The following is a 24,603-nucleotide window of genomic DNA, read 5'->3' on the forward strand; positions in this document are numbered from 1 at the left end:
TTTTCTTCACCCAACAAACAAGTGTGTGTTGTCCTGCTGGTTATATTTAAACTCCTGTTTGTACTGGTCCAACCCTTCACACACCCACTTCCAACAGTCCAGCTCGCTTCACCTCCTCCTCCTCACCCACCAACCCCTGCCACAACTCTGCTCCAGCTTTCCTTCTCACTACAGGCCTCTGATTTATTCCTGCCCACAAAGTCACATTCTCCCTCTCTGGCTGTGTGTTTTACCTTGTGACAGTGCCTACTGCATCCAAACGATAAGCAGCATGAAGAGGATAAATAAATCACACCCACAGTGAGAGCAGGAGTGGATTAATCCTCTACAGTCCAGAATGTTTGTTTTATTATGAGGCTTTTTGGTTGGTTTGGTTGTTTTGCTGAGATTTCCTATCATGTGGGGAGCATGTTGGAATGGGAAATATTCCCATGTTTATGTGCTGCAGATGCTCATCTTAAAACAGGACTGAAATATGTTTTGACGGGGAGTTTTATACTACATGACTTTTTTATGCTCTGTCAGTCGTACTTTGATTTTGACTCAGTCAGTACCTGCAGCAGCTCCTGTACAGTAGTAATCTGACTTCCCAGATGTCACCTGTCAGTCACCCAGTTTTAATGCTGGTATTGTATAAAGTTTTAGTATTTCCCCGTGGCTCTCTTTGTTCAGCCAGATTTCATTTCCCAGAGAAGTGAAAAGCATGATTTCCTCTTACACTGGACTTGATTTGAATGTTTGGTGAATCAGAAATATGCAAAAAATCCAAGCAAAATGAAAACACGCCCCTTGGATAATGCGGCTGAGTGAAGCTCCAGTTTTGGTTTTAAATAAAGTGAATCAGTTGTTGCAAACTCTGTAATTGTGACAGCGAAAGTGAGATTTCTCCATAAATCAGAATCTGTACGTCATTTATGTTAGAAAGTCTGTTTTCCAGCTGTGAAGCCTTGGCTGCTGTTGTGTGTAATTATCATTACACATTGTTCAGATTGTTCAAAGTCCACCACCACCACCACCTTTTCCTCTTTCCCTCCATTATGGAGCAGCTCCCTGCTCTTGTGCTCTCAGAGGTTATCTGCCGTGATACCCGCTCTGCCGACTATGGGAGTCTCTCTGGGAGCGTAGTCTTGGCTTCGGTCTAAAGCGCTCTCTGTGTTCGTCCTGTAAGCAAACAATGGGTTATTGTTCCACCGGATATACTTCAGATAGTCACAGTCAAAACAGAAGTGCTTTCTGTAGCTGGTGAGGGAAAACATTTGCATCTGAGGCCAGAAAAAGACCTCGTGCCTTGTTTTGATGGTTTGATGCCTGTGGTCCTGACGGTATAATATGCAGAAGTGTGTTTGGATGTTTTGTGTTTGAGGAGATTTACTCTGGAAAGTTCATTACTGTGGTTGAACCCCAGCGGCTGATGTTTCCATGAGCACCAACAAAAGCCTGGTTTGGTAACACCTGTCTGTGAAAGCAGCTCTCACACTGTCTCTCTATCACTGCAAACAAACACTGTTGTTTGTTCAGCTTTCCTGCAGCTCGTCACAGCAACACGCCGGCCCTGTGTCACCACTAGCTGCCCCCCCCCCCCAATCCAGCTCTTCAGCTGTCAGGACGGAGAAAGGGGGAGTCCAGCTGGGTCTCTTTTGATTTCTGTTCCTCCTCAAACTGGCTTGTGTTGAGTTCAACTTGAACCACATGCAGAACGACTTCAGAGAGAGAGTGGGTGCCGTGGTGTCGCTGGTGGAGGCCTCAAAGCACAGCTGACCCCAGTGCAGTGTTAAAACTGGTGGCATTTTCTGTCTGGTGGGACTCTGGTGCACTTTAAATCATGAGATGAACTTTTAACATCTCTTGTAATTACTCCCAGATCACATCTCGATGATCTTACAGGAGTTTATGCTCCTGCGTTTAGAACTAATCTTCTTTTTCATTTCCTTAGTGCCAGTAGTTATTCTGCCAATCATTTTCTCTATTGTACGACCTGTTGACCAGTCAGTCAGCTTATTGACCAGAAACATGTTATTGTGATTTAAAGAAAATAACACATCTGTAAATGCCTAAACAGCTTTTCAAGGTTTTATTCTCTCTGGAGACAGTTTTGGCTGAGAGTCTCCACCTCATGGGCAAAAACTGGCTTAAGGAGGATGTACTTTCAAATATTAAATGTATTTTTAGGTCTATCAGAGTCTTATCAGGACTGAGTGACAGTTTTCTGTGTAATTTTGTGCACCATATATTCCCAGCAGATGTTTAAAGGTGCAGCAGTTTGCTGGTTTAACTGCTGTGTTTGTGGAGCCGCTCTCTGAGTTCCTGCAACACTCCTCTATAAAAAAAAAAAAAAAAAAAGGTGGCAGTTCCTCAGGCTGCTGCTCTGGACTGTTGGACTTGGCCAGCAGACTCAGCCCTTTCCCGTGAGAAGCCACTTACCTGCTGAGGGCCCCCGGTGTTTGACGTAAAACCCACTCGGTTACGTAAGAGGTCCTGTTCTCAGCGCAGCTCTTCAGAACTGGCTCCTTCCTCTGCAGTGGTCGGACACCCAGCCGCCTCAGGAAGTTGTTTCCTTCTGTCAAGTCTCAGCTTCCTTTTCTGGCTGTTTATAACGTCTTTAGAGCTTCCTGCGTCGAGGCTGATGAGTGAGGGAAGAACAAATGGAAAATATCTCGACAGAAATCTCTGCTGCCATTGCTGTTCCTACTGTATATGGCCTTGACATGGCACCTATACCGCATCCTTCCATGGTTCAGTGCTCCCCTTCCAGCAGGGGTAATCATGCTAACAACACATCCACACATGGCGCTGTAAGTCGCTTTTATATGTTGAACAAACAGCAGGTTTGTGTTTCCCATCTGAATGTAGACTGGACTGGACCCTGTTCACCCCCAGATCAGGTCTCTTACCAGCCAACACAGATGAACTGCTGCTCCTCTGTGTAGAAAGGAGCCAGATGAGGCCTTGATGTATTTAGTCTGTCTGGGAGAAGACCCCTGTGGACCTGATTCTGGACTCGCCTCAGGATTGCTGTGTGAAGTGAGTATTTTAAAGTAGCAGCGGCTCCATCTAGTCCCCCCGACTGGCCTCAATTAGTCTGCCTGAAATATCCAATGACAGTTTATTGAAAGGATCTTTTTAAGGATCTTTTGTCCACAGTGACGAAGCAGAGCAATAAGAGAATGGATTCCTCCTGTTGGCTGTGCATCACAGTCGATACCTGGCATCTGTTCAGGGAACACACACACTGTGTTTTCATGCAGCTCATGACTCTTCCAATTAACATGTTTAATGACCAACATCTTTCCCAGACAACAACTTGTCAAATTGCCCCAGTGGCACCGAACCCAGACCGGCTCCTGATGCGAGCACCAAGTTGAATCTAATTTCTCACTGACACCTCCTGTAATGACAGACTTGGACTAATGCAGCCCCCCTTTAAATTTTTCATCTCTGTTGTTTGTGCTGGGCAAATAAATGCCATTGTCATGTGGGAGAACCTACAGTCTGGAAGTTTAGATTTATTCTGCTGTTAAGTTTATTTTTATCTGCAATTTCCAGAAGAAAACATCCGACAAACAACCCGTCTGTCCCTGGAGATCCACTGTGACTTGATGCACCAGCCTTGTTTCCGCCTTTTCAGGGTCAGTGTCGATTCAGTTCTTCATTCCCAGATGTTTTTGTTTGACGAGGGAGCGGGTGAGTGGGTGGCTGGGTAGCTGGGAGCCAATACTGAACTCCCTCTTCCGGGCGTCGGTCCTGACTCGCTGCTGCTCTTTAATGAAAACAGGCCTCTCGGACTTATGGGGGTTTACCGGTGAGGATGGGGGGGGGGCACGGCTGGTGAGACCACCACAGATCTGTTTTCCCTGCTTCCCTTAGGAGCCAGAGACTTATTAATAGTAGCCGAGTGTACGTATCTGAATCTCGGTGGATTTACTGTCTCAGGAAGACGAGGCTGTTTTTCTGAACCTAGTGTGTGTGTTGGATTTCTTCAGAGTGGGTTGGTCTCTGGTTAAACATCCTCTTGGCTTTTGTAGCTCGACTCTGTGTCTCTGTCAATGTAATGTAATATTATGGAGCCATATGTCAGTGATCTTTAGGATAAAGGCCTGTGTAGATCTTCAGGCCAACACAATGTTAGATCAATATTAAATCCTGCTGTTTCAAAAAGGAAACATGTCAGTGTCAACAACGTTTGCTTGGATATGATTATAGATGTTGTTGCTTTTAACTCGGTTCAGTCTGCGCCTGGAGCCCGACCCTTGTGTCGGTACCAGTCAAACCGTGACAACACTTTGAGAACTGTTATTTCCAGGAACCTCTGAGCCCTCAGGGTGAACTTTGGATCTGGATTTACTTTCTTATCTTCACCTGCGCGATGCACGGCCACCAATCAGCAGCAGCGCCGTCATGTACAGTTGTTTTCCACAGAACTGTACGTAATGTTTGTCCGTCATAAAGCGAGAGCTTATCAGCGAGAGATACCATATGCTGCTTAGTCAGGCCTGCTTTTAAAGAACGGTTCCCTCAGGTCCATCTGCTCTGACACAAGCCCACTAGCCTCCTTCACGGTGTTATGGAAAAAGGTGTTTGCTCTCCTGTTTGTTTTGAATCATGTTGTGTTTTTTCAGTGTTGTGTTCATGGGCTACTGGAAAGTCCAACAATCTTCTTGTTGCCACAGAGCTGTGTTTGTGGGCCCATTTCCTCTTTTACCCCTTTGCCACTTCTTGTGCATGTGAACCATGTTTCAGATTAATTATTTATTGTTTGTTTTGTGACAGATGATCTCTGCTGACAAGCATTTCAACAAATAAACCATTGTTCCCAGCATGCCGAGCGTGCCCATCCAAAAACAGGCTTCAACAATCGTGCAGATGTGACTGCACTAGAGGAGACACAGGAGTGTGAGTGTCTGGACTGGCTGTGGCTTGTTGTCTGTATCACAGGTGGGATTTCACCCAGCGAGCTTTCAGTGGGAGCACCTCATAATTACAGGTCTAATCAAGATCCAAAGATAGCACCAGAACCAACTCTGTGTGTGGGTGCGTGTGTGTGTGTGTGTGTGTGTGTGTGTGTGTGTGTGTGTGTATAAAGGGAGTTTATGATTTAAAGGGAGTCGTTTATCGTTGCAGTTCTTGAGCATGTGACTCCCAGAGCAGCGTGTCCATCTGTCAGTCAGTGTGATGTTTAATGAGAAGCAGTTTGAGCTTCGAGTAAAGAAGAAAAACCACAGTTTCATGTTTTATTCCTTTATCCTCCTTAATGTCTCTGAAATAACTGTCTGTCATAGTTAACAGGCCTCAGCAGGTCCCTGTGACCCAGAACAGGAATCAGTGGGTATAGATGATGTTGTACTTTACATTGTGTGTGAGTCAGTTTATGTTTGTGTGCAGCTTTTAGTCTGCGCTGTGCTACATATATTTATTCACTGAAACAACAGTTCCAGTCTGGAGCCTCAGTGGTGTCTAAACATCACTAATGTGTCACTGAGGTTTTATGTTCTTTGTTGTTTTCTACTGGTCATTGTTCTTCTGGCTATTTTTGGTCTTTTATGATGTGTCATCTCAGCACCATGAGCTCCCAAGTCCGAGTCTCCAACTCCAGGATCTCAGTGTGCCGACGGCCGCGTCCCTACTCTGGTCGTCGCAGTGGGTCGGCCGGTCCCACCGACGCCACTGCATCCCTTGGGCGCTCGTGGGGACGTCCTTCGGAGCCGCCCCGGACTCCAGTTCGCCTGAGGAGCCTTCCTCCAAAGCTGCCCCGAACCCTTATTCAGCTGATGGGTCGCCCACCCGAATGACCCCGGATTCTACGCCGTCGGAGCCGTGATCCTGGGTCACCCCGGCTCCTGGGTTGTCATCACGACAGACCTCAAGACTAGTGCCCGTTCATCGCCCTTTGAGACCCTTCCTCCTGAGTCCCCCTACACCCTCCCGGGTTACTCCTAGAACTGGTTTTCCGGCCGTTTTACAGTAAGTATAAACCACTACAGTTTGACAGTTAAGTCTGTTTTTTATTATTCGGGCAAACTGGGTCTGCAGGTCTGATCATTGTTCTGGAGAAACATAATAATAGTCCAGTATTTTCATTTGATTTAATTTGACTATAACGATGACTTTTTATTCTAGTGTTTATTCTAATACGGTCTGATGACGCGGCGACCGGTTTTCCAAGCGCACGGTTCTGTTCCTGGGGGGACATGTTTGTGTCCCTCCTCCCGCTGCTGCGCGGTGGGCGGGTCTGGTTGGTGGGACTGGCCTCATGACAGCCTCTGTTGACGGTAGTAAAACCTCTACACACCCGCCGAGCTGTCAGCGAGTCTCAGACGCTCCACGCTCCATCTCAGAGTCCACTGCGCAAAGCCGTGCCTTCCGCTGCGCGTCCCAGCTGTGCGCACTTCTCATCCAGAGCTGAGTCCGATCTGCTTGATACCCGGATTAACTGGAGAGTACGAGGGACCGGGAATATGGCTTCTAAAGCGTCGGAGTGCCTGAAGCTGTCGGAGAGCCAGATCAAAGTGCTGGAGGACTGTTTCAACAAAGTCAGCAAGCATCCGGACGGGACGACGCTCATGCTGGTGGCTGCAGAGTGCGACCTGTCGGAGGAGGACACTCAGGTGAGCAGCCTGAAATACGGCACTTTTCCTTTTTATGAGTCGAGTCTGGGTTTGAATCTGAAATATCAGCTGTAGTTTTGGAAGCTCTCAAGTCAAATGTCATATAAATTTCAGCATAGCCCCGCCCCCCCCAAAAGAAAAAAAAATATATATACAAATAATAATTATTTGTGAATCTAAGCATGTTTGTGGTAATGTTGTGGTACTGTCAGTGTAGTACTCCTTATACTTTGACTTATTTCAGGCTGTGTAATATCAGATTTACTGCTGGATGATGGTTTTAGCATTAAATACTAAATAAAAATACCCCAGGACATGTAAAAACACAGCATTTAAACTTTTACTTTAAAGTACATTAGAAAGTACACAGACATACTTAATCAGTGTGTTCAGTTTATTCTGCAGCTTTAAAAGTGGTAACTTGTTTATTCAATACTTAGTTGTATCTAAGTGCATAGTATTAATACATATTAATGACCCTCACCCATTAATATCTGCCCTAAAATACTTCAACTACCTCAAACCAGATATTACGTACAATACGTCAATATCTGCACTTTACTTCTCTGCAGATCTGTTTTGTTTCAGCCCTGATAATAAAAAAAAGAGATGCAGACTCAGGAAAACTTGTGAGAAAATAACCATAAAGTGCTAAAAGGAGAAAAACGCGTAGATGATTATTTTTGCCTGCAGGAAGAAAGATTTTCTAAAAACAAAGGACCTTTAGTCAGACGTCGACTGGAGCAGGTCAGTGCTGATATTTCTGATGTATTTAAAGCATCAGTGTGATGGAGTCACCATCATTTGGTAAAGTCAGAGTCAAGTTTCCTGCTGCTCTTTTGTGTCCCAGTAGAACAAAAACAAGACGTGATCATTAAATGTTTGGCTCCTCAGAGACACAATAAACTTAATGCAGAGCTGTATTGATTAGTCCGTTGATCAGCAAGTATCCTGATAATCAAATACTTCAGGATGGTGTGATGGACATTTACATAACTTTCTGACATTTAACTGCCTGAACAAACCGATTTCTAATCAGATGAAGTGGTAGATGAACAGTTAATGAGAAGAGTCGCAGCAAATATTTTTATTTTTAATGCTTCGACCAGCAGGACGACATTTTACATGAGCTGCACTGTGAGGACCATCACGCCTTAAATCTTTCAGCTTTGATACAGTTTATTATTTAGTTCAACACGTCCGACTCTTCAGAGACAGAAAGATAAAACCCTGTTGTCACAGATGTTTAGACATTTCAACAAACAGAGAGCATCTACTAAAAACTGAATATTAAATCATCTGATTCTTCTTCGTACATTATACAAATTATAAAAATAAATACATCCAAATTTTAAAGAAAATATAAAGGCAGATTTGAATTAACTACCATTCGTAGTAATAATGTAGGGGCTAACATTCACAGACAACATGAGGCAGAAATGATGATGGACATGTGGTTTTTGTTTCATGTATTATTTTAAGGAAAGTTGCTTCGGCCACATTCGGTCTGCTGCTATTTTTGTCCCTTCAGTGGCTAATGCTTCATTTGAAAAGTGTTTTCACTGCACTTTGTTTTCCAGCCCAGTCCCTTTTTCATTAAATCATCAGGTTAGAGCTGTACCATGCTCTGTCTGAGGAATGCCTTTGGCCTACTGTACAGCCTGCAGTGGTCACATCAGGAGCCAGATGTGAGGCGTCAGAGCTGCGATAACAGTAACTGAAGTTGTGCAGGCACCTCCACTAGCACTCCTCTGATACACGCGTCCTTTTAAAGCACTTAACTTCCATCCATGATTCAAAATGACATTTGGTTTTGGAAGAGAAAGCTGAGGCCGGTCAGTTGTTCTGCGTGCTCAGGATTCAGACAGGACGTTTGCTGAGCTGGACTCAGCAGGAGGCACAGCCCCACCTGTAACTTCTGTCATCCCAGTTGACGCAACGTCAGCTTCATTTCGTAGGCAAATATCTGCTCGTGTGCGACGGGCCGAGGTCGCAGGCAAACAGAGGTTTGGAACATGTGTCATAATTACAGGAGCTCTTCTAATACAAACAGTCTATTGTACAACTCCACCAACCAGTCTCTCTAGATGCGTCAGGGCGGTGGTGACACAGGAAAACAGCAGCCGCTTTCATCCAGATGTGGAAGCAGGTGTCTGGTAAAAATAGATGAAGTGATTTGCATCTTAAATGCAGCTGCAGCCTGTTTTTGCAGAATCACATTGTTTGGACTAGAAGTATCTGAACTGGATCTGTTCACCCACTGGACTGGTCCAGATGTGTTTGAGCTCTGTCAGCAGTGTGCCTGTTTGTTAGCTTGCAGAGATGGAGTCTGTTAACACTGAAACTCAGAGGAAAGCTGAGATTTCCAAATCAGGAGTTTGAAGATATTGTTTAACATTTTCCTGCAAGAAAACAAAAAAAAAAGCAAAAGTTTAGTTCATGTAAAGCTCAGACGAGAGAGTTTCTTAGTTCATACACTGTACAGGTCTAGATCTTGTTTCAGGATACACTAACCCTGTGTCTACAAAGTGCTGCTGGGAGCTGTAATATCTACTGTCCAACAGTGTGGTAGCACTGACCCAAAACAAAGCAGGAGTATCATTTACTCTAATGGCTTTAATGTGACTATTTCACATTTTGACTTGATGATTGTCAGTCGGGGGTAGGTTTTGTTTCTTTACTGTAAAAATACACATGTGGTGTTAAAAATGTTAGTAGAGTTCAGTTTCAGCTTTATGTTACTGACTGCCCAGTATGATGAGAGGATACTGAAGCATATTGTTTTTCCTCCAGTCAAAGGTAAAGGTCTGGCCCCTGATGTTTTTTATGCTGCCTTTCTTTTATCTTCCTGCCACACACCTCCTGTCCAGGGTGTTGGGTTGTTAAAGCTCTCACTGGAGGTGGTTTAGCTGAAGGAACACACCCCGTCCACCACTCCCCGTTTCACATTAACATCCTTTACAACGTGCTCCAGCCTCGGTGCAGCATGTTTGAGCTCCTTTCACAGCCTCTTTTATTTGTCTTTCAGTGCTGCAGTCAGTGCCTTAAAGGTAGAGGCAAGTTTGAAAGACCTTGTTATGTAACCCAGTGCTAGTCAGCGGGAAAATGTGACACAAGCACCATTGTATGGGTCAGCGGGATTATAAATCAGTCTATTATTATTCAGAAATGGCATGTGAGCTCGTATACGACGTTTAAAGACCGACTTAGGAAAAGGAGCAGGAACAAAACAGACAAAGCTACGATTTAAAAAAACAGGACAAGTGGTTTCCTTTCAGAACTTAAGAAAACAAACAGGTGTTTTCAAAGACTAACTCTTCATAGACTGGATGTTCATGTTGGCACCTGAGTTGGATTTAGTTTTAGCCTTTTAATGAAAATCTAGTTTCACTTTACTCAAATTTCAGATTTTTGTTAATCAACCAAAATATATTTGTATAGCACATTTAAAACAAGCACAGTTGGCCAAGCAATACACCAAATAGAACTAGAAAATACACATAATTAAACAAATAAAACACTAACAACAGAAAGCACAGCTGCACTAAAAACTATGATAAAAAACTGTAATAGAAGCCAATGAATAAAAGTCGATCTGTACTATAGTTTTAAAAAGCTCTAGAGACTAGTGCTACTGTCCTGGTCACAGATCGTCATATCTACTGCAGCGTTTGGAGAAAAGTCCATTTATTTGTAGCCTCAGTGGCAGAAGCTGCGTTGAGTCACGTTGTTACTAAAAGACTTGACATTAATTCACTGAAATGTCTGCGGAGAAAATCTAGAGGAAGATTTTAATTGTCGATTGTTGACATTTATCCTGGAACGTCCTCAGTCTTTTCAATAGTAACAACAGGGCCAGTATTTTCAACACTGAACCCATCACTGAGTTTTCTCTGCTCTCAGTTCATGCCTGTCAGCCTCGAAACAACAAAAGCTGCTGAGACAAAGTAGGAAAATGCCACAACACGCCAACATCTGTGAAAGGGTCAGATGATTTATCTGAAAGTGCTGAGCAAACTACAGTAACGTCACAAAACTGATGCCTGGAGACATAGAAATGAGCTACTTGTCTACACTGAGACTAGTTCTTGAATTGATTTAATCTTTGCTTTCAAAGTACAAACACAGACGAGTCCAAATGAGATTCTCATGTGTTTCTGGTACAAAACATGGAACCGGTCCCAGGCACATGCCTCACACATTGTGTCTTAGGCCGGAGTGCAGGATCCCTCCCTCCCCCTCGGCCTTATCGAGGCGATGCCTCCGACTCTGACAACGTGAATCAACGGTGCAGGTCACATGGCTGTGTGCCTGGTCTGTGCTGTCTGTAGACTGAAGAGAGCTCTGAACCGGAGCTGGAGCCAGAAGAGTGGGCCCAGTTAGTGCCCTATGCTTTCACTGCTACAGTGAGATGGAAAGAGTCGTTTTCTGTGGTTTCCTGATACCAGCCCCCCTTAAGGTCACTGCCTTGTCTGTGTGAGTCAGCAGCCACATTTACATGCACCAAGAAATGTGACTGTAGTCTGATTATGATGCTAACAAGAGCCAGAGTGGAACATTTGTGGCTCATTTAATCATAGATTTATATTTGGACTTTCTGTACTGACGACTGGCCTCTGGCTGTCCTGTCTCAAGCTTTTAATGATATTCATCTTTTACTCAGACTATCCAGAAACCCAACTTACCCAGTCCAAAAACCTTAATTCTGGGTTACGTTCTAGATGCCAAAATGAAGCTTTCAGCCTCTAAATCTCTTGGTAGCATCATCTCCTGCAGCTTTATATCCTGTAAAAATCTATGTTTCCATTACAAATAACGTCACAGCCTAAACATCAGCACGATTAGTTAATGAAGTTACTCTAACATGTTAACATGCAAACCACCTTCTTCTCCTCTGGGCTGTTCCCTTCAGGGGTCTCCACAGCCAATCATCTGCCTCCATTTAACCCTATCCTCTGTATCCTCCTCACCCACACCGACTATCCTCATGTCCTCCTCCTTCACTACATCCAAGAACCTCCTCTTTGGTCTTCCTCTAGGCCTCCTTCCTGGCAGCTCCAACCTCAGCATCCTTTTACCAATGTATTCACTGTCCCTCCTCTGAACATGTCCAAACCATCTCAATATGGCTTCCCTGGCTTTTTCTCCAAACCATCTAACATGAGCCGTCCCTCTGATGTCCTCATTCCTGATCCTATCCATCCTCGTCACTCCCAGAGAGAACCTCAACATCTTCAGCTCTGCTACCTCCAGCTCTGCCTCCTGTCTTTGTCTCAGTGCCACTGTCTCTAAACCAGACAACCCTTAGCAAGTTTAAATGCTACATGTCAATTGACATTCAGCTGGTCCACCTGCTGATATTAGCATGTTATATAATAAGAAGAACTAATAGTAAACACTAAATATCAGTGTATGTTATATTTAGTTGCTAACATGCTAACAAACTACTATACAACCACACCAGACGCCCCTGTGGTGACTGCACTTCAGTTGTTTTAGCTTTAAAATGATTGGAACAATGCTCTGACAAAACTCCACCTTAACTCCACCTGTGCAACTTCTCACGAATATTTGTGTCCTGTCCAGTTACGTCATCAGTCTCGTGTTTCAGGCTCTGCAGCATTTTGTGCCAAACGTGTGTTTGTTTCTGCTCAACGGCTCCTGTCACCTATTTTTAACCTCTTCCTTTTTCTCTTTGTCCTTTTTGTCTCCTCAGAAATGGTTCAAACTACGTAACGCACAGTGGCGGCAGCAGGAAGGCCTTCCTGCTGAACTGGGATCAGTGTTGGACTGAGACTTTCCCACCCCCTTCTGAGTGCCTGAACCCCTGTGCTGACCTTATGTCCTCTGGACAAGCTGACTTTCCTCCACCTCTTCCTCCTACACTTCCCTCTCACCTTTTTGTATCTATAAAGCTATTTTAACTTACAGAATGTGAAGGTGTTTGTGTGTTGTTGCCAATTATAGCCGCCATGTTTACAGAAATAAACATACTGTTATTATAAGTTAAAGCGACTCGGACGTGCTTTCAGGCTGCTCAACAAGTCGGGTCCAAATACACTGAGGAAGCCGAATTATACAATGGTTGGACGAAGTTCAGGGAGGCAGGGGTTGCTCTTGTGTTTTCAGGCCTTGTTTACATGTTTGGCTGTCAGCAGGGAGTGTAGCTGGACGCCGAGCTGGTCACAGGACTATTAAAGATGTAAGGAAGTGCTGGAATTACAATAGATGCTGCTGGAATCAGCTGCTGCTGTCCAGGACCTTCCAGGGACAAATGTGGAACATTTCCAGGCATAAAGAGGGAGAATTAGAGGGGCGGACATGTGAGCCGGCTGAATTGAATGGCATCATGGGCTAAACAAATGGCAGATGATGTAATTTCTTTGTTCTGCTCAGTAATAAAGGATGTGATCTCACTAGAAAGTTAGAGCATTACACCTCAGAACGGATCCTCTTTAAAGGATAAGGCTGGTAATATCCTACATCATTGTCAACAAATCCCACAAAAGACCAAAACCACCAACAAATTCCACTAACAGCTATTGTATGTGCATTCAAACCCTGATCACGTTATCCTCTGTGCCATAGGGCTAAAAAAAAAACAAAAAAAACACACTGGTGGTTTGTTTTTTTTTTTACAGTTCTGTTGGTCGTAAAGAAAATCCAGCAAAGAAGAAACACTGAGGCCAGTTTCCACACCCACAGGAGCAAGAAAGAGACAAGAATGCAATCACATAAAAATATTTACAAGACGCAGTACTGCCTTCATAAAGTTCAGATATTTGTTGTACTGTGCTGAAGTGAGACAACCAGGGTGGAAGAGAGGAGCAGACTGAGGAGGGACATGGTCGGTCTTTCCTTGGTCTTTCTCAGGACAATCCTGACAAACAGGGAGAGGATGAGGTTTCCTGCCAGAGCTGGGAGTGAAAACACTGATCGTGGGAACTGTCTGCACAATGAGTTTGACAGAAACCAACACCGACCCAACAGGTAGTTCAAGTCTCATAAAACACGCTGCTGTGTGTTTACATCTACTACACACGTGAGACTTTTTTCACACATACACGCTGTGCTTTGGTCTGTGTGAAAAAAGTCTCACCCACTAAAGAAAAAAAAAAAAAAACCAGGCATATTTGTTTATAGCATTCATACCCCACATACACATTTTTGTACTATCTTTGTGAGGACACTCACTAGACCTTCACCAAAACACACACAACTACTAAAACTAACTAGACAGGAGCCTGACAAAATGAGGACCAATGCTTAAAATGGGTCAACGTGCACACACACACACCAGTCTGTCCCTTTCCTGTTCACTCACACGTCACTGTTTCGTTTTGTGTAAACTGGTTAAATGTTCTCACAGGTGAGAAGGAAGAACTGATCATGACGCCGTGATCTGCAGCAGCTGAGAGAGTTATGGACTAACGCCTCAGACTGAGCAAGTTCTCATCTTTTACGTTTAGCTTGATGACCAACTACTCAGCTCTGGAGAACCAGCATGCAGCCTTAGTACATAGTGATGTGTCTGCACACACAGACCTGTGCTTGAGGTCAGAAAAACACATAAAGGCCCCGAATGCTGCTAGACCTGAACTGAAGTTAATTAAAGTGGCTCTAGTCGAAATCTTAAAATCAGCTCTTTATGGACACAGCTTTGCTTTCACTGAGCCGCCTGTGGCCACAGCAGGCAGCTGGTTTCAGCAGAAAAAGCTCTAAAAACCCATAGTACACAACCTGCTCAGCACCGAATGGAAGGCAGACCAAAGCTGGTTTACAAAGCGGAACATTTAGCAGCTAAAGATCAGAAACATTTTTCTCAGATGATCGTAGAGACTAAACTGAACTTACTCATCAGGTGACCAGACACGAGTGTAACAGAGATACTGCTCACTGTTGTTAGAGCCTTTATCAGTCTCCACTATAGAACAATACAATAAGATATAAATACAAACATTAACCAGCTGACAACTTCACCAAAGTGACTTTACAATAGAGGTAGATAGAAGTAGAAGTACATGTACTAGTAGTGATTAAGGGTCAGAGGTCACAGAGGCCTGAGTATTCCTCCTGTCCTGCACAGATGATGCACGTTGGAGAAAATGTGTAACACTCTGCCGAAAGGATGATGGTTCGCCAATACGAGCCGATGAGAGCGTGTGCAGAATAGTAATGCAGCCTGGTTTTGTCTGTTGCTAAGAGGAGTCTGCAGAGCTGTGAGGAATCTGTCATTTCGAGGCTGCCAGCCTCAGTCTGTGTCACTTTCTGCACCCTGAGTGTTGTTCCCCTTAATGTGACACTGATCTGATCATTTCTGTAAACAACCAGGCTAAATCTAAACTATGTTAGTTTACTCATGATGATGTTTGTCTTTATAAAACATTTCACAGACTAAGGTTTATGGTGCACATTAGAGTTGACTGACAAAATTATTTATTCATCTTTTACATGTTTTTAGCAAAAACCACACCAACAAAGGCTTCTTGGGTGTTAATCATTTCTGAGTTCTGTCTTGGTAAATTGAATATTTTGGGGTTTTGGACTGTTAGTTGGAAAAAATAAGCAATTTAAAAAGGATCATGCTGATTTTTTGGAAACTGTAGTGGTAGATGTTCCAGTTTTTGCTTCTACATCATACCAACATCACTACAATGCAACTTTCTCATTATACTTAACAGTTCAAGTCTCACTTTTTATGACAGAGAGAAAATGCAGGGAGAAAAGCTAAATATGTGCACAAATGTTAAACTGCATAAAGCACTAGACTCTTGAACCTATTACTAATGTTTCCATGTGCTATTAATAACCAAAATTCCATGAAAATGATCAACATGTCTTTAAAGTGCACTCCCTGATCTAACACCCAGAGCCACTCCCATCCAAACACAGTTCAACGTTGACTTTCTAAACAACTTCTGGAAGGACAGTTGAGGATTTAGTAGATGCCACAGGAAATCAGGGAGTGTTTCTTCCATATAAATTATACTTTTATATGGAAATACAACCAAAAAAAGGTCCATCACAAACAACTGGTTCCTTCATGAACTTCAGCTTGCTGATCAGACCTGTTCACGAACAGCTAACCAGATCTGATCTACTCACAGCCCGACAAAAACCTTCTGTCCCCTCAGACAATCCCTGCTCTGCAGGAGGGTTTCTAAAGTGCTTTCAGATTAAAGTCTGTCGAGCCTGGATGGAAGGAACCACTGCAGACACCTCTGGATAAACTCGGAAACGCAGGCATTTCTCCTTGGACTGCTTTATTCCCCAAAGAAAAGTCAACACTTTGTGGATCTATATTTTTCACCCCTCTGCTTTGGGTTACAGGATTTACATGAGTGAATAAACTTAAGTGAAACCATATGGATGTTATGGTTTTATCTCATCTGCAGAAATACTGGTGGTTAATTAAGTAAATACTGAGTTTTCAGAGTGATTTATTAGTCCAACTGTTTCCAGTCCAAACCCACAGCAGCTTCAGACCGAGAGCTGCTGCTGCTGCCGCCAGCCGCTCACTGCTCACTGAGTATTTACTGAAGGGGCTTTGTTTGTGGGGAGTTCCTGTCATTCCACCCTCACATGTTTATTTTGCAGAGTGAAATGATGCAAATGCAAAATGAATCCAAATATAATTCTGCTCAGTTTACTCAAACAGATCTCAATTAGTGAAATGGATCATAACTGGGTTCACTTTCTTATCTGCACTACGTTTAGGAGAGCAGGTTGGATTTGATCTTCTTTGAATAACACATGGTTATTAATAATCTCACACACAGGAGATAATTAAGAACCACGTGTTATGTAAGTGTGAAGCTCTTGGGACAAATGGAAGTGTGCCCACACTGAAGCCAACCACTGCGTGTAACAGGAGACACCCTGTTAAAGATGATCCGTACTGCAGTTTTCTAGTATCGTTGCAATACAAAACTAAAATAAACTAATGATCAATTAACTCAATATTTTTATTAAACATAATAAAATCTTCCTGGGTCATTAAATGATTTTAAAAATCCTCTCACGAGCTGCCAGAGTCCAGGACGTTGTCTTCACATTGTTGCTTTTGTCCAACTAACAGTTCAAAACTGAAGGAGAATCAATTTGACAAATAAACTAATCAATTTCCAACTAGAATTGTGCTGCATGTGCAGAAGGAAGAATATACCTGAGACCAACTCTCAGTCCTAAAGAGTTTTTGCTTTTGCACAGATCAACACTTGGAGGCAGGAACTAGAAAGGAACAGATCAGCAAGAAGGAAGAAGAAGAAGGAGCCGATGTGAGACTGGATGGAAAGATGATCTTTGCAAACCTCTTATGAGGAAATAATTGATTAAAGGCGTTTGTTACGGCCCTCGAGGACACACACAGTGAACACAAAGACAAAATAAAGATTTGTGGCTCCACCAGTTTCCTCCTCTCAGCTACAACTCTGCTATTCTGTTGATGTCACTTCTATTTGTTTGTCAACTGTTACCACATGTGACGTAAGTGGGATTAAGGTGGATTTCCAAACTGAAGCTCAGCACCTTTTGCCAATTAAACTGTAACCAGACTGTGCTATTTTCATTAAGTCAGGACCTCTAAATAGGAGAAAGGGGCTTTGTTAGATTTTCTCCCACTCAGGCTTCACATGCATGAGCACAGTGGACTAAAGGGGAACTGGTTCTTACACGTCGATCCAAATCAAAGCTGGTAGACTGCACGTGCTGAAACTAACAAGAACAGCACTGTTTTCTGTCTGATGAACCTCACAAGAGACGAGAACAACGTCTGACATCCTGGTAACTGTAACAAGAACGATGCAAACAGCTGTATCCTAAAACTGTTTAGAATACAAACATCCATCCATCATCTAGACCCCCTTAGTCCTTAACCAGGGTCCCAGGGATCAGCTGGAGCCTATCCCAGCTCTCTTTGGGTGAAAGGCAGGGGTCCACCCTGGACAGGTCCCCAGTCCATCACAGGGCCACATAGAGACAAACAACCTCACACACTCACACTCACTCCTAGAACATAAACATTAAAATGAAAACCCGACAAGACGGATACAATCAAAATTTGAGTGAAGCTCCAGCCATCCATCCTCCTTTGATTATCTGGGACCGGACCAGACCTTCCTCTCCCTAGAGACCTCCACCAGCTCTTCTGGAGTGACACCGAGGCGTTCCCAGGCCAGCCAGGAGATGTAATCCCTCCAGCATGTCCTGGGTCTTCCCCGAGTTCTCCTTCCAGTGGGACATGCCCAGAACACCTCCACCAGTGAGGTGCCCAGGTGGCATCCGAGACAGATGCTCGAACCACCTCAGCTGACTCCTCTTAATATGGAGGAGCAGCGGCCCTACGCTGAGCCCCTCCCTAATGACTGAGCTCCTCAGCCTATTTCTAAGGGGGTGCTCAGCCAACCTGTGGAGGAAACTTGTTTCTGCCGCCTGTATCCGAGTCCGAGATCTGATTCTTTCGGTCATGATCCAGAGCTTGCGACCATAGGTGAGGGTAGGAATTGAGGATTGAGCGGTAAATCGAGAGCTTTGCCTTACGGCTCAGAACATACGGCTGGATCAGATGACACAAGTACAAAGTCAATCACTGACCTCTGACCTAGGGAGTCCAGGTGCCATGTGCACCTATGGACACCCTTAGACGCTCCAAGAAGGCCAGGTACTCTGCACCGTCATTTGTGCATGAGCACAAACTACAGTAAGAGCCTGATCCCCAACCCAAAGGTGCAGGGATGTAACCCTCTCATTCACTGGGCTAAACTCCAACATGCGACGGCTAAGATGAGGGGCTATTAACAAGTCCACACCAGCTCGCTGTCTCTCACCCTGGGCAACTCCAGAGTGGTAGGGAGTCCAGCCTTTATTAAGAGGAGTGGTTCCAGAGCCCAGGCCATGCACGGAGGTGAACCAGACTATTTCGGTACCTCTCAACCTCTCGCACAAGCTCAGGCTCCTTCCCCATCAGTGAGGTGATGTTCCATGTCCCATGAGCCAACTTAGAGGGTTGGGTCACTGAGGCACCCGCCTTCGACCGCTGCCCAAACCACATTGCACCAGCCCCACCGGCGACTTTTGGAGGGTTTGATTGAAGCTAATATACAGTTTTGTCTAAAACCCAATCAAAGTCAGGTCCAGCATTAACACTGGTCTCTCTTTAAAGTCTAAAATACATCCTGAATAAAAACCAGGGCAGTGACAAGAACTCATACACACATGGTTGTGATACAAAAACTAAATTCAGCTCAACTGCAAAGAAAAAAACCATGTGGATCAGTATATCATGCTGAGGCTCAGACAAAGGCTGCAGATCAGACAGAGAGCACGGGAGACATTACTCACTTTCTCTGCTCAGGCTTTGCCAAAGATCAGAGATTTAAACCAGCAATCTTTCAAAAGTCAGAGAGGTTCAGTCCAAACCTCTTCCAGGTTTCACACTAATGACATCAACAGACAACCCAGCAGAGGTGCAAGCACCTTACCCATTGGGACACTTTTCCCCACCTGAATGTGGGCCTTAAATATTCTAATTATATTTGACATTAATAAGTTTAAGTTTTTCCTGTCTTTATATAACATTTTTTTCTTTTTGCCATACCGCCAACATTCTCTGGTTTGGTCTGACACTAAATGTATGAGGCAGAGTCAACACTGACTTGGTGGTGATGCTGAGGGATTCTCAGATGTTTGTCTGTCTCCACTCTGGTTCTCGTGGAGGGACGTAGTTCTTGGACAGCTGCTTCGGTGTCGCCAGCATTTCAACTCGGGCGCTTGTGGTGGCTCTCCTCGCTGCTCTCGAGACCTGAGGTCGAGGCACAGTAAACAGCTTTAAGGGGAAAACAGCACAGCACAGTATAATACGTAGTACACTATAGTAATATATACCCATGACAAATATCTTCTCACAATCCAAATGTTACCCCTGGTGACCTGGTCTGTTGTTTTATTCTATCCATTCATTTTGCAGTTTTATGTTCTAAAAGAATAAAAAATTAAAACCCTCAGGGGGTGAGGATAAAATAAATATAGTAAATATTAAAACATAAGATGCTCTGGACGGGGTGATGGCCATAAATGTGTCAGTGGGTTCTTCTTACAGTCCAGATTGGTTCCTCCAGGCGTCCAAGCTCGCGGCAGATGTTGCTCTGTTTCAGTCTGGGCAGTGACAGCTGGGCCAGTCTCTGAGAGATCTGGGCTGTTCTGGAAGCAAAGGAGACGATGGATTCACTGCACTATGGGAGAAACATATAAAGGAAGGTCAGATTTAGTATAAATTTGTATAAATAAAGTTGTTTCATGTAAGAGGTCACATTCCCTGTCGATGTAAATCCCTGTTTAATGAGTGGAACAATGCTAATACAGCTTGTTAGCCAACGTCACCAATCAGCACTGGCTGTTTTCTCTGAATAACATTGTCAGGATCTGACCTCTCTGTTGCTCTGGAAGTCCGGATGGATCCGTTTGGGGCTGGAGAGCTGCAGCAGACGAGGTGTGATCACAGCAGTTTTCACTCTGGGGTCAATGTGCCAGATTGGACAGTTTTTTTCACACTGAGGTGTGTGAGGAGGCCTGTGGGACAGCAACAGAAAAGATCTTTTAAGAAACACAGGAATATTTATTTAGCTTCATTCCCCATGCCTTTATTTGGAAAACATTACAAGTGAATCCTCAAAATCTGGCCGTAAATATGGAACGTAACTGTGGTAAATCCTCTAAATGTAAAGTTAATTTACATCTACTCACCCACAGAACGTGAGAACAAGAACGCCGCAGGTTATAGGCAAAAAACTTTTTGGGGAGCATCGATTCAGTGTGTGCACTGTAACGCCGGCACAGTTCAGAGTATAAACCCTGGATGGATCTCTCTTCGTGCTCAACAACAACACGCTCTGATGCGGCTGCGTTCAGGTTTATAAAAAGATTTCTGCGGCTGTCTGCAGGCGTCCCAAGGGTCCTGAACTTTTTAACTGTAAACTCTATTGTCTCTGGTCCTCGCCCTCCCACAGTCTGACACTGAAATAACAGATGTCCAGTGTTGGCTTCCTCATGTTAGTGTTGGGCATGAGCCTCTGCTAGGCCTTCTCATATTTAACTTTATGATATGTACTTTAATGCTGCAGTTAAAGTCCAGACTGGTTCAATGTGGACCCCCTCAGACAGAGTTAACAGCTTTGGGGTCATGAATGAATGGAAATAATCTTTAAAACAGATACTTTAAGGATTGTGTTGTAGTGCTGCTGTACATACTGTACAATGTACTGACATCATAGAAATAATATTTCAAATCATTGCTAGAGTTTGCTGTTTTCTTGATAAATAAACATTTAATGAATTATCAAAATTGTTCTTCTTCGACTACTTGAAGACGTTTATCCTTAAGTAATTATTTTTAATTGCTGTGCTTTAAATTTGGTTAAATATTGGAGAACATACAGCTTTTGCAGAGGGGTATTTTTTTTTAAATCTAAATTTGTCAGTGCCCTCTAGTGGACAAACAATGTAGTAGCATTACTGTTTCTAAATAACCGCAAACATATCTTTAGTTTTAAGTACGACAATAGGTCGCTACATATGCTGATACTGAAATATCGATAACAAATTGGATTGATAAGATTATTTCAGATGTTTAGCTACATAAGCTGCTGAGAAAAGTCTGACAGCCACACTGGAATATCCAAGACATTAAGAAGAGACTTACATGCTCCCCATAGGATGTTATATTAAACAATGCTCACATGTAATTTATAGATGTCTAAAAACTATTAACAGAAGTTTAGCCTATACTGTTTTCCCTGAAAATCAATCAAAGCTTCCTTCCTTACAGATGCCACCTCGATAAGGGACGTCCATATAAAACCTTATATGTTTAAATACCTTCTGATGTCTAATAAGGCTCTTACCGGGCATCATGGGAGCTACAGCTCCTGGTTTTGGGTGTTGATAATTGGACCATGTTTCTGTACTGGGAGGTCTTGGAGGAAGGACGTCGGGTCTTCCTGAAGTAGCTCATCTCCTCGTTCCTGTAGGAAAATGGAAGCTATTACCACATCGATTATTTTGTGTCCTGCTCAGAGTCTGGAAGAAAAAAATCTCTCAAGTCAAAAAGGAAGATGGCGGAGGTGGAGGAACAATGTGTGTCAGTGCTCAGCTGATGATGAACCCTCTGTACCTGAGAGCTCCACTGTCAAAAACACATCAGCTGCTGAACACACTCTCTACTGTAGTTTATTTTGAAACATTCATGATCCTGCTGCCCAAATGTGATTACTCTGCCACTGAAAATAGTCCCCAACAAAAACACTATTTACTCTTTCTCACTAAAAAATTAATGACCCACCTGCTTTTAAATTACAGAATAAAAAATGTAGTATATTAGTAAAATGTATGTTTTCAGTAAGAACAAAGTAAGAACAGGCAGGAATGAGTCAACACGTAGTTTGGCTCGGTTTGGTCTTATGGGTTTTGTTAATAATCCCTAAATTAAAAGAGAACGCCTCGTCTTCTTGGTGATTTATCATCTAATGCTGCAGTATCACACAATAATACTGCACTTATACTAGTATATATACACTAATACTTGAGTCCATGTTGGAGTGGAGCAGGACCAGACGGTCTTTTTGTGCAAATGTTTTGCCAACTAATTTGATTAGAAAGGAGCAAACTGGACTAGACCTCACACTGATGTGATTAGATGTGGAACAGCAGAGGAATTATCAGAAATAATGGACCTGCAAATACATTGATCACATTTTAAATGTAGTTTTTTAACAAATAAAGTCCATCTCTATGTATCCATGCATACATCAGCTGCAGACCTGAATCAGTTCATATTGATTATGATATTACAGTAAATTATTATTTGTTCTGTGAGCTGGACTTCCTGTGTTGGCCGGTGATTAGATTGCAGTTTATTTCTGTGCTTTTAATCTGACACCTGAGGAGGGGAAACAGCAAAGAATATCAAAATAAAAGCCTCTTCTCTTCTGCTAACTGGGCCTGACAGCTCCCAGGGGTGACTGTTTCTGATCAGGATGCAACTGGCATCAGTCCTGAATATCACTTTACAGTTTCCTGAATCAAATCTGTGCCAAAGATCATCAGAGGGACTTTCATTACTCTTCATCTTGTGAGCATTTCCCCAAATATGCCAGCACAGCAGAAAATAAAAGCTTGTGTATATGGGCCTGGATCATAAACACAAACAACCTTCAGCCTTTTAGACAGAGGCATCATAATGTTCAGGGGTACTGTTACCTCTGGTGGGCCTCCCTTGCTGAGAAGTCTCTTTTGTGCTTGGCCAGGTATTGGATTCTTGCACTTGGAACAGCTCTGAGTGCTGAAGCAGAAATAGGACATATTGGCTCCTGGTTGCCCCAGTTCAGCTTCTCACTGCTCAATGAAAAGATGAAAAGTTGCCAAAAAGGAGCTGCAGTGATGAAAATGTTGGCAATTCCTAAATTAAACAACATTTCTTTCAATGGAGTGTGACCTCTGTTCATGTCTCCATTGTTTTGCCCTTTTAACCACACATTCAGAGACTGTCGGCTGTCTTCAATTATGTAGCAGTCCAGGAAGGAAACACCGACCACATAGGCTCCTGGATTCTTGGAGTCAATTTCACATTGGTTCAGTAAACAAACGTGTAATTTCATATGATGTAACAGCTGGAAGAGAATTGTCCTGTAATGTTGGAAAACTGTGAAACCAAAACATACAATGAACAAAGGCCACTGTGATAATTGCTGTGGTATCAGAAAAGTGTGTTTGTGTTTACATATCTAAGCAGGAATCCAAGAGGTTTGTGTGACTCAGCTACTCACCAAGGGGTTGTAGCCCAAACAGTTTTTGAGGTTTTGTGCTGTGCCAGCTCCAGGATTCTGCCAAAAAACCATATCATTAGCAAAAACACAAATCAGCATTAAACATGAGTATATTTTAGGGACTCTGGACCTACAGGAGACAGGCAATCACCCAGTGGGTTTCCCGTCGCTTCTGAGGGTTCTATACAAATGCTGGTCTTACTCTTCAGCTAAAAATGTGGGTTCAAACTATAAACCCCCTTCTGGCCACTAATCAAAGACCAAAACAACTGTCAGTGTCATTAATTTTCCATTTTGAAGTTTTCAGTTTTTGACTTGGATTATATGACAGACACAAATACAGTAAGAGGAATTCAGCAACAAGCAATAATTTAAGTATAATACAATAAAGGCAAAGTTTAATGCTCTTTCAAAATAAAAATCAAAACACTAAATAAAACAGAGGCATTAAAGGCTGTAAACAGTATATATCACTAAACCTTAAACCAACAAACATCAACCTTTTTGTCTGACATATCCCAGATGAGCTACAGTCCCCCCTTCAACACCTCCAGGCCTGTTCTAAAATGATCAATAAGGCACAGGAACAAGGCAGTTTGACTAAAGCAGTTTTTTTTTTTCCAACAAACTTTTTGGCACCAGGTTGCATGTAAAGGAAATACCTCACCTGTTTGATGAAACAAATCTGGATTGGATACCTGCAATAATAATAATAAAAAATAAATAAATAAATAAATTGAAATTGAGTCTGAGAATTTTGTATCACAACTATTTGTGGACTCAGCTGCACGTAAGAATAAATTTACCTTGTTTTTCTGAGATCATCTCTTCTTGCAGCAGTAGTGCGAGTTTAACGCGTCACCCTAATCACCTGTTGTTGTTACGGAGCCAGGAGTGCTTAGCAACCAACTCCGCACCTGAGGACACCTTGAAACTGGAGTCTGCAGGGTCAACCCATCTGCTTTGCCGTCTCAAGACTCCCAAAGCAGGATGTTAAAAGCACACTGACATGTTGAGGTCAGCAGTGAGGGTGACTGCTGTTGTTTCTGAACAAACTGTGTGTGTGTGTGTGTGTGTTAAAGGTAGTTTCCAAATATAAATGTGCTTCGACAGCGTGACAGCAAAGTAAATGTCAGGAGCTATGTTAGGACAAATGAGTCTGCAATCAGATTCTACCCCCATAA

At 43.2% G+C, this 24,603-nt stretch overlaps 2 protein-coding genes across 3 annotated transcripts; one reads left to right on the plus strand and one right to left on the minus strand.

The window, feature by feature from the left end:
- Positions 1 to 6,282: 6,282 nt before the first annotated feature.
- Positions 6,283 to 12,613, plus strand: hopx (HOP homeobox). The gene is made up of 2 exons (XM_026330359.1): positions 6,283 to 6,602; positions 12,319 to 12,613. Exons 1-2 carry the CDS (start codon positions 6,453 to 6,455, stop codon positions 12,394 to 12,396), a joined length of 228 nt encoding a protein of 75 aa, XP_026186144.1. The 5' UTR covers positions 6,283 to 6,452; the 3' UTR covers positions 12,397 to 12,613.
- Positions 7,675 to 24,530, minus strand: spmap2l (sperm microtubule associated protein 2 like). Of its 2 annotated transcripts, none has more exons than XR_003297151.1 (9): positions 24,226 to 24,530; positions 24,087 to 24,117; positions 23,420 to 23,476; positions 22,854 to 22,988; positions 21,500 to 21,619; positions 20,027 to 20,168; positions 19,697 to 19,799; positions 19,256 to 19,401; positions 7,675 to 9,004 (listed from the first exon to the last, which is right to left on the minus strand). XR_003297151.1 is itself a non-coding variant. In XM_026330358.1 (9 exons), exons 1-8 carry the CDS (start codon positions 24,242 to 24,244, stop codon positions 19,279 to 19,281), a joined length of 762 nt encoding a protein of 253 aa, XP_026186143.1. In that variant the 5' UTR covers positions 24,245 to 24,530; the 3' UTR covers positions 7,675 to 9,004; positions 19,256 to 19,278. The 2 variants fall into 2 exon arrangements, 1 of the variants encoding a protein (XP_026186143.1); XM_026330358.1 differs by having other exon boundaries at positions 19,697 to 19,831.
- Between the last annotated feature and the right edge of the window lie 73 nt (positions 24,531 to 24,603).

Source organism: Mastacembelus armatus, chromosome 10 (assembly GCF_900324485.2).
Source record: "Mastacembelus armatus chromosome 10, fMasArm1.2, whole genome shotgun sequence".
Taxonomy (NCBI): Eukaryota; Metazoa; Chordata; class Actinopteri; order Synbranchiformes; family Mastacembelidae; genus Mastacembelus; species Mastacembelus armatus.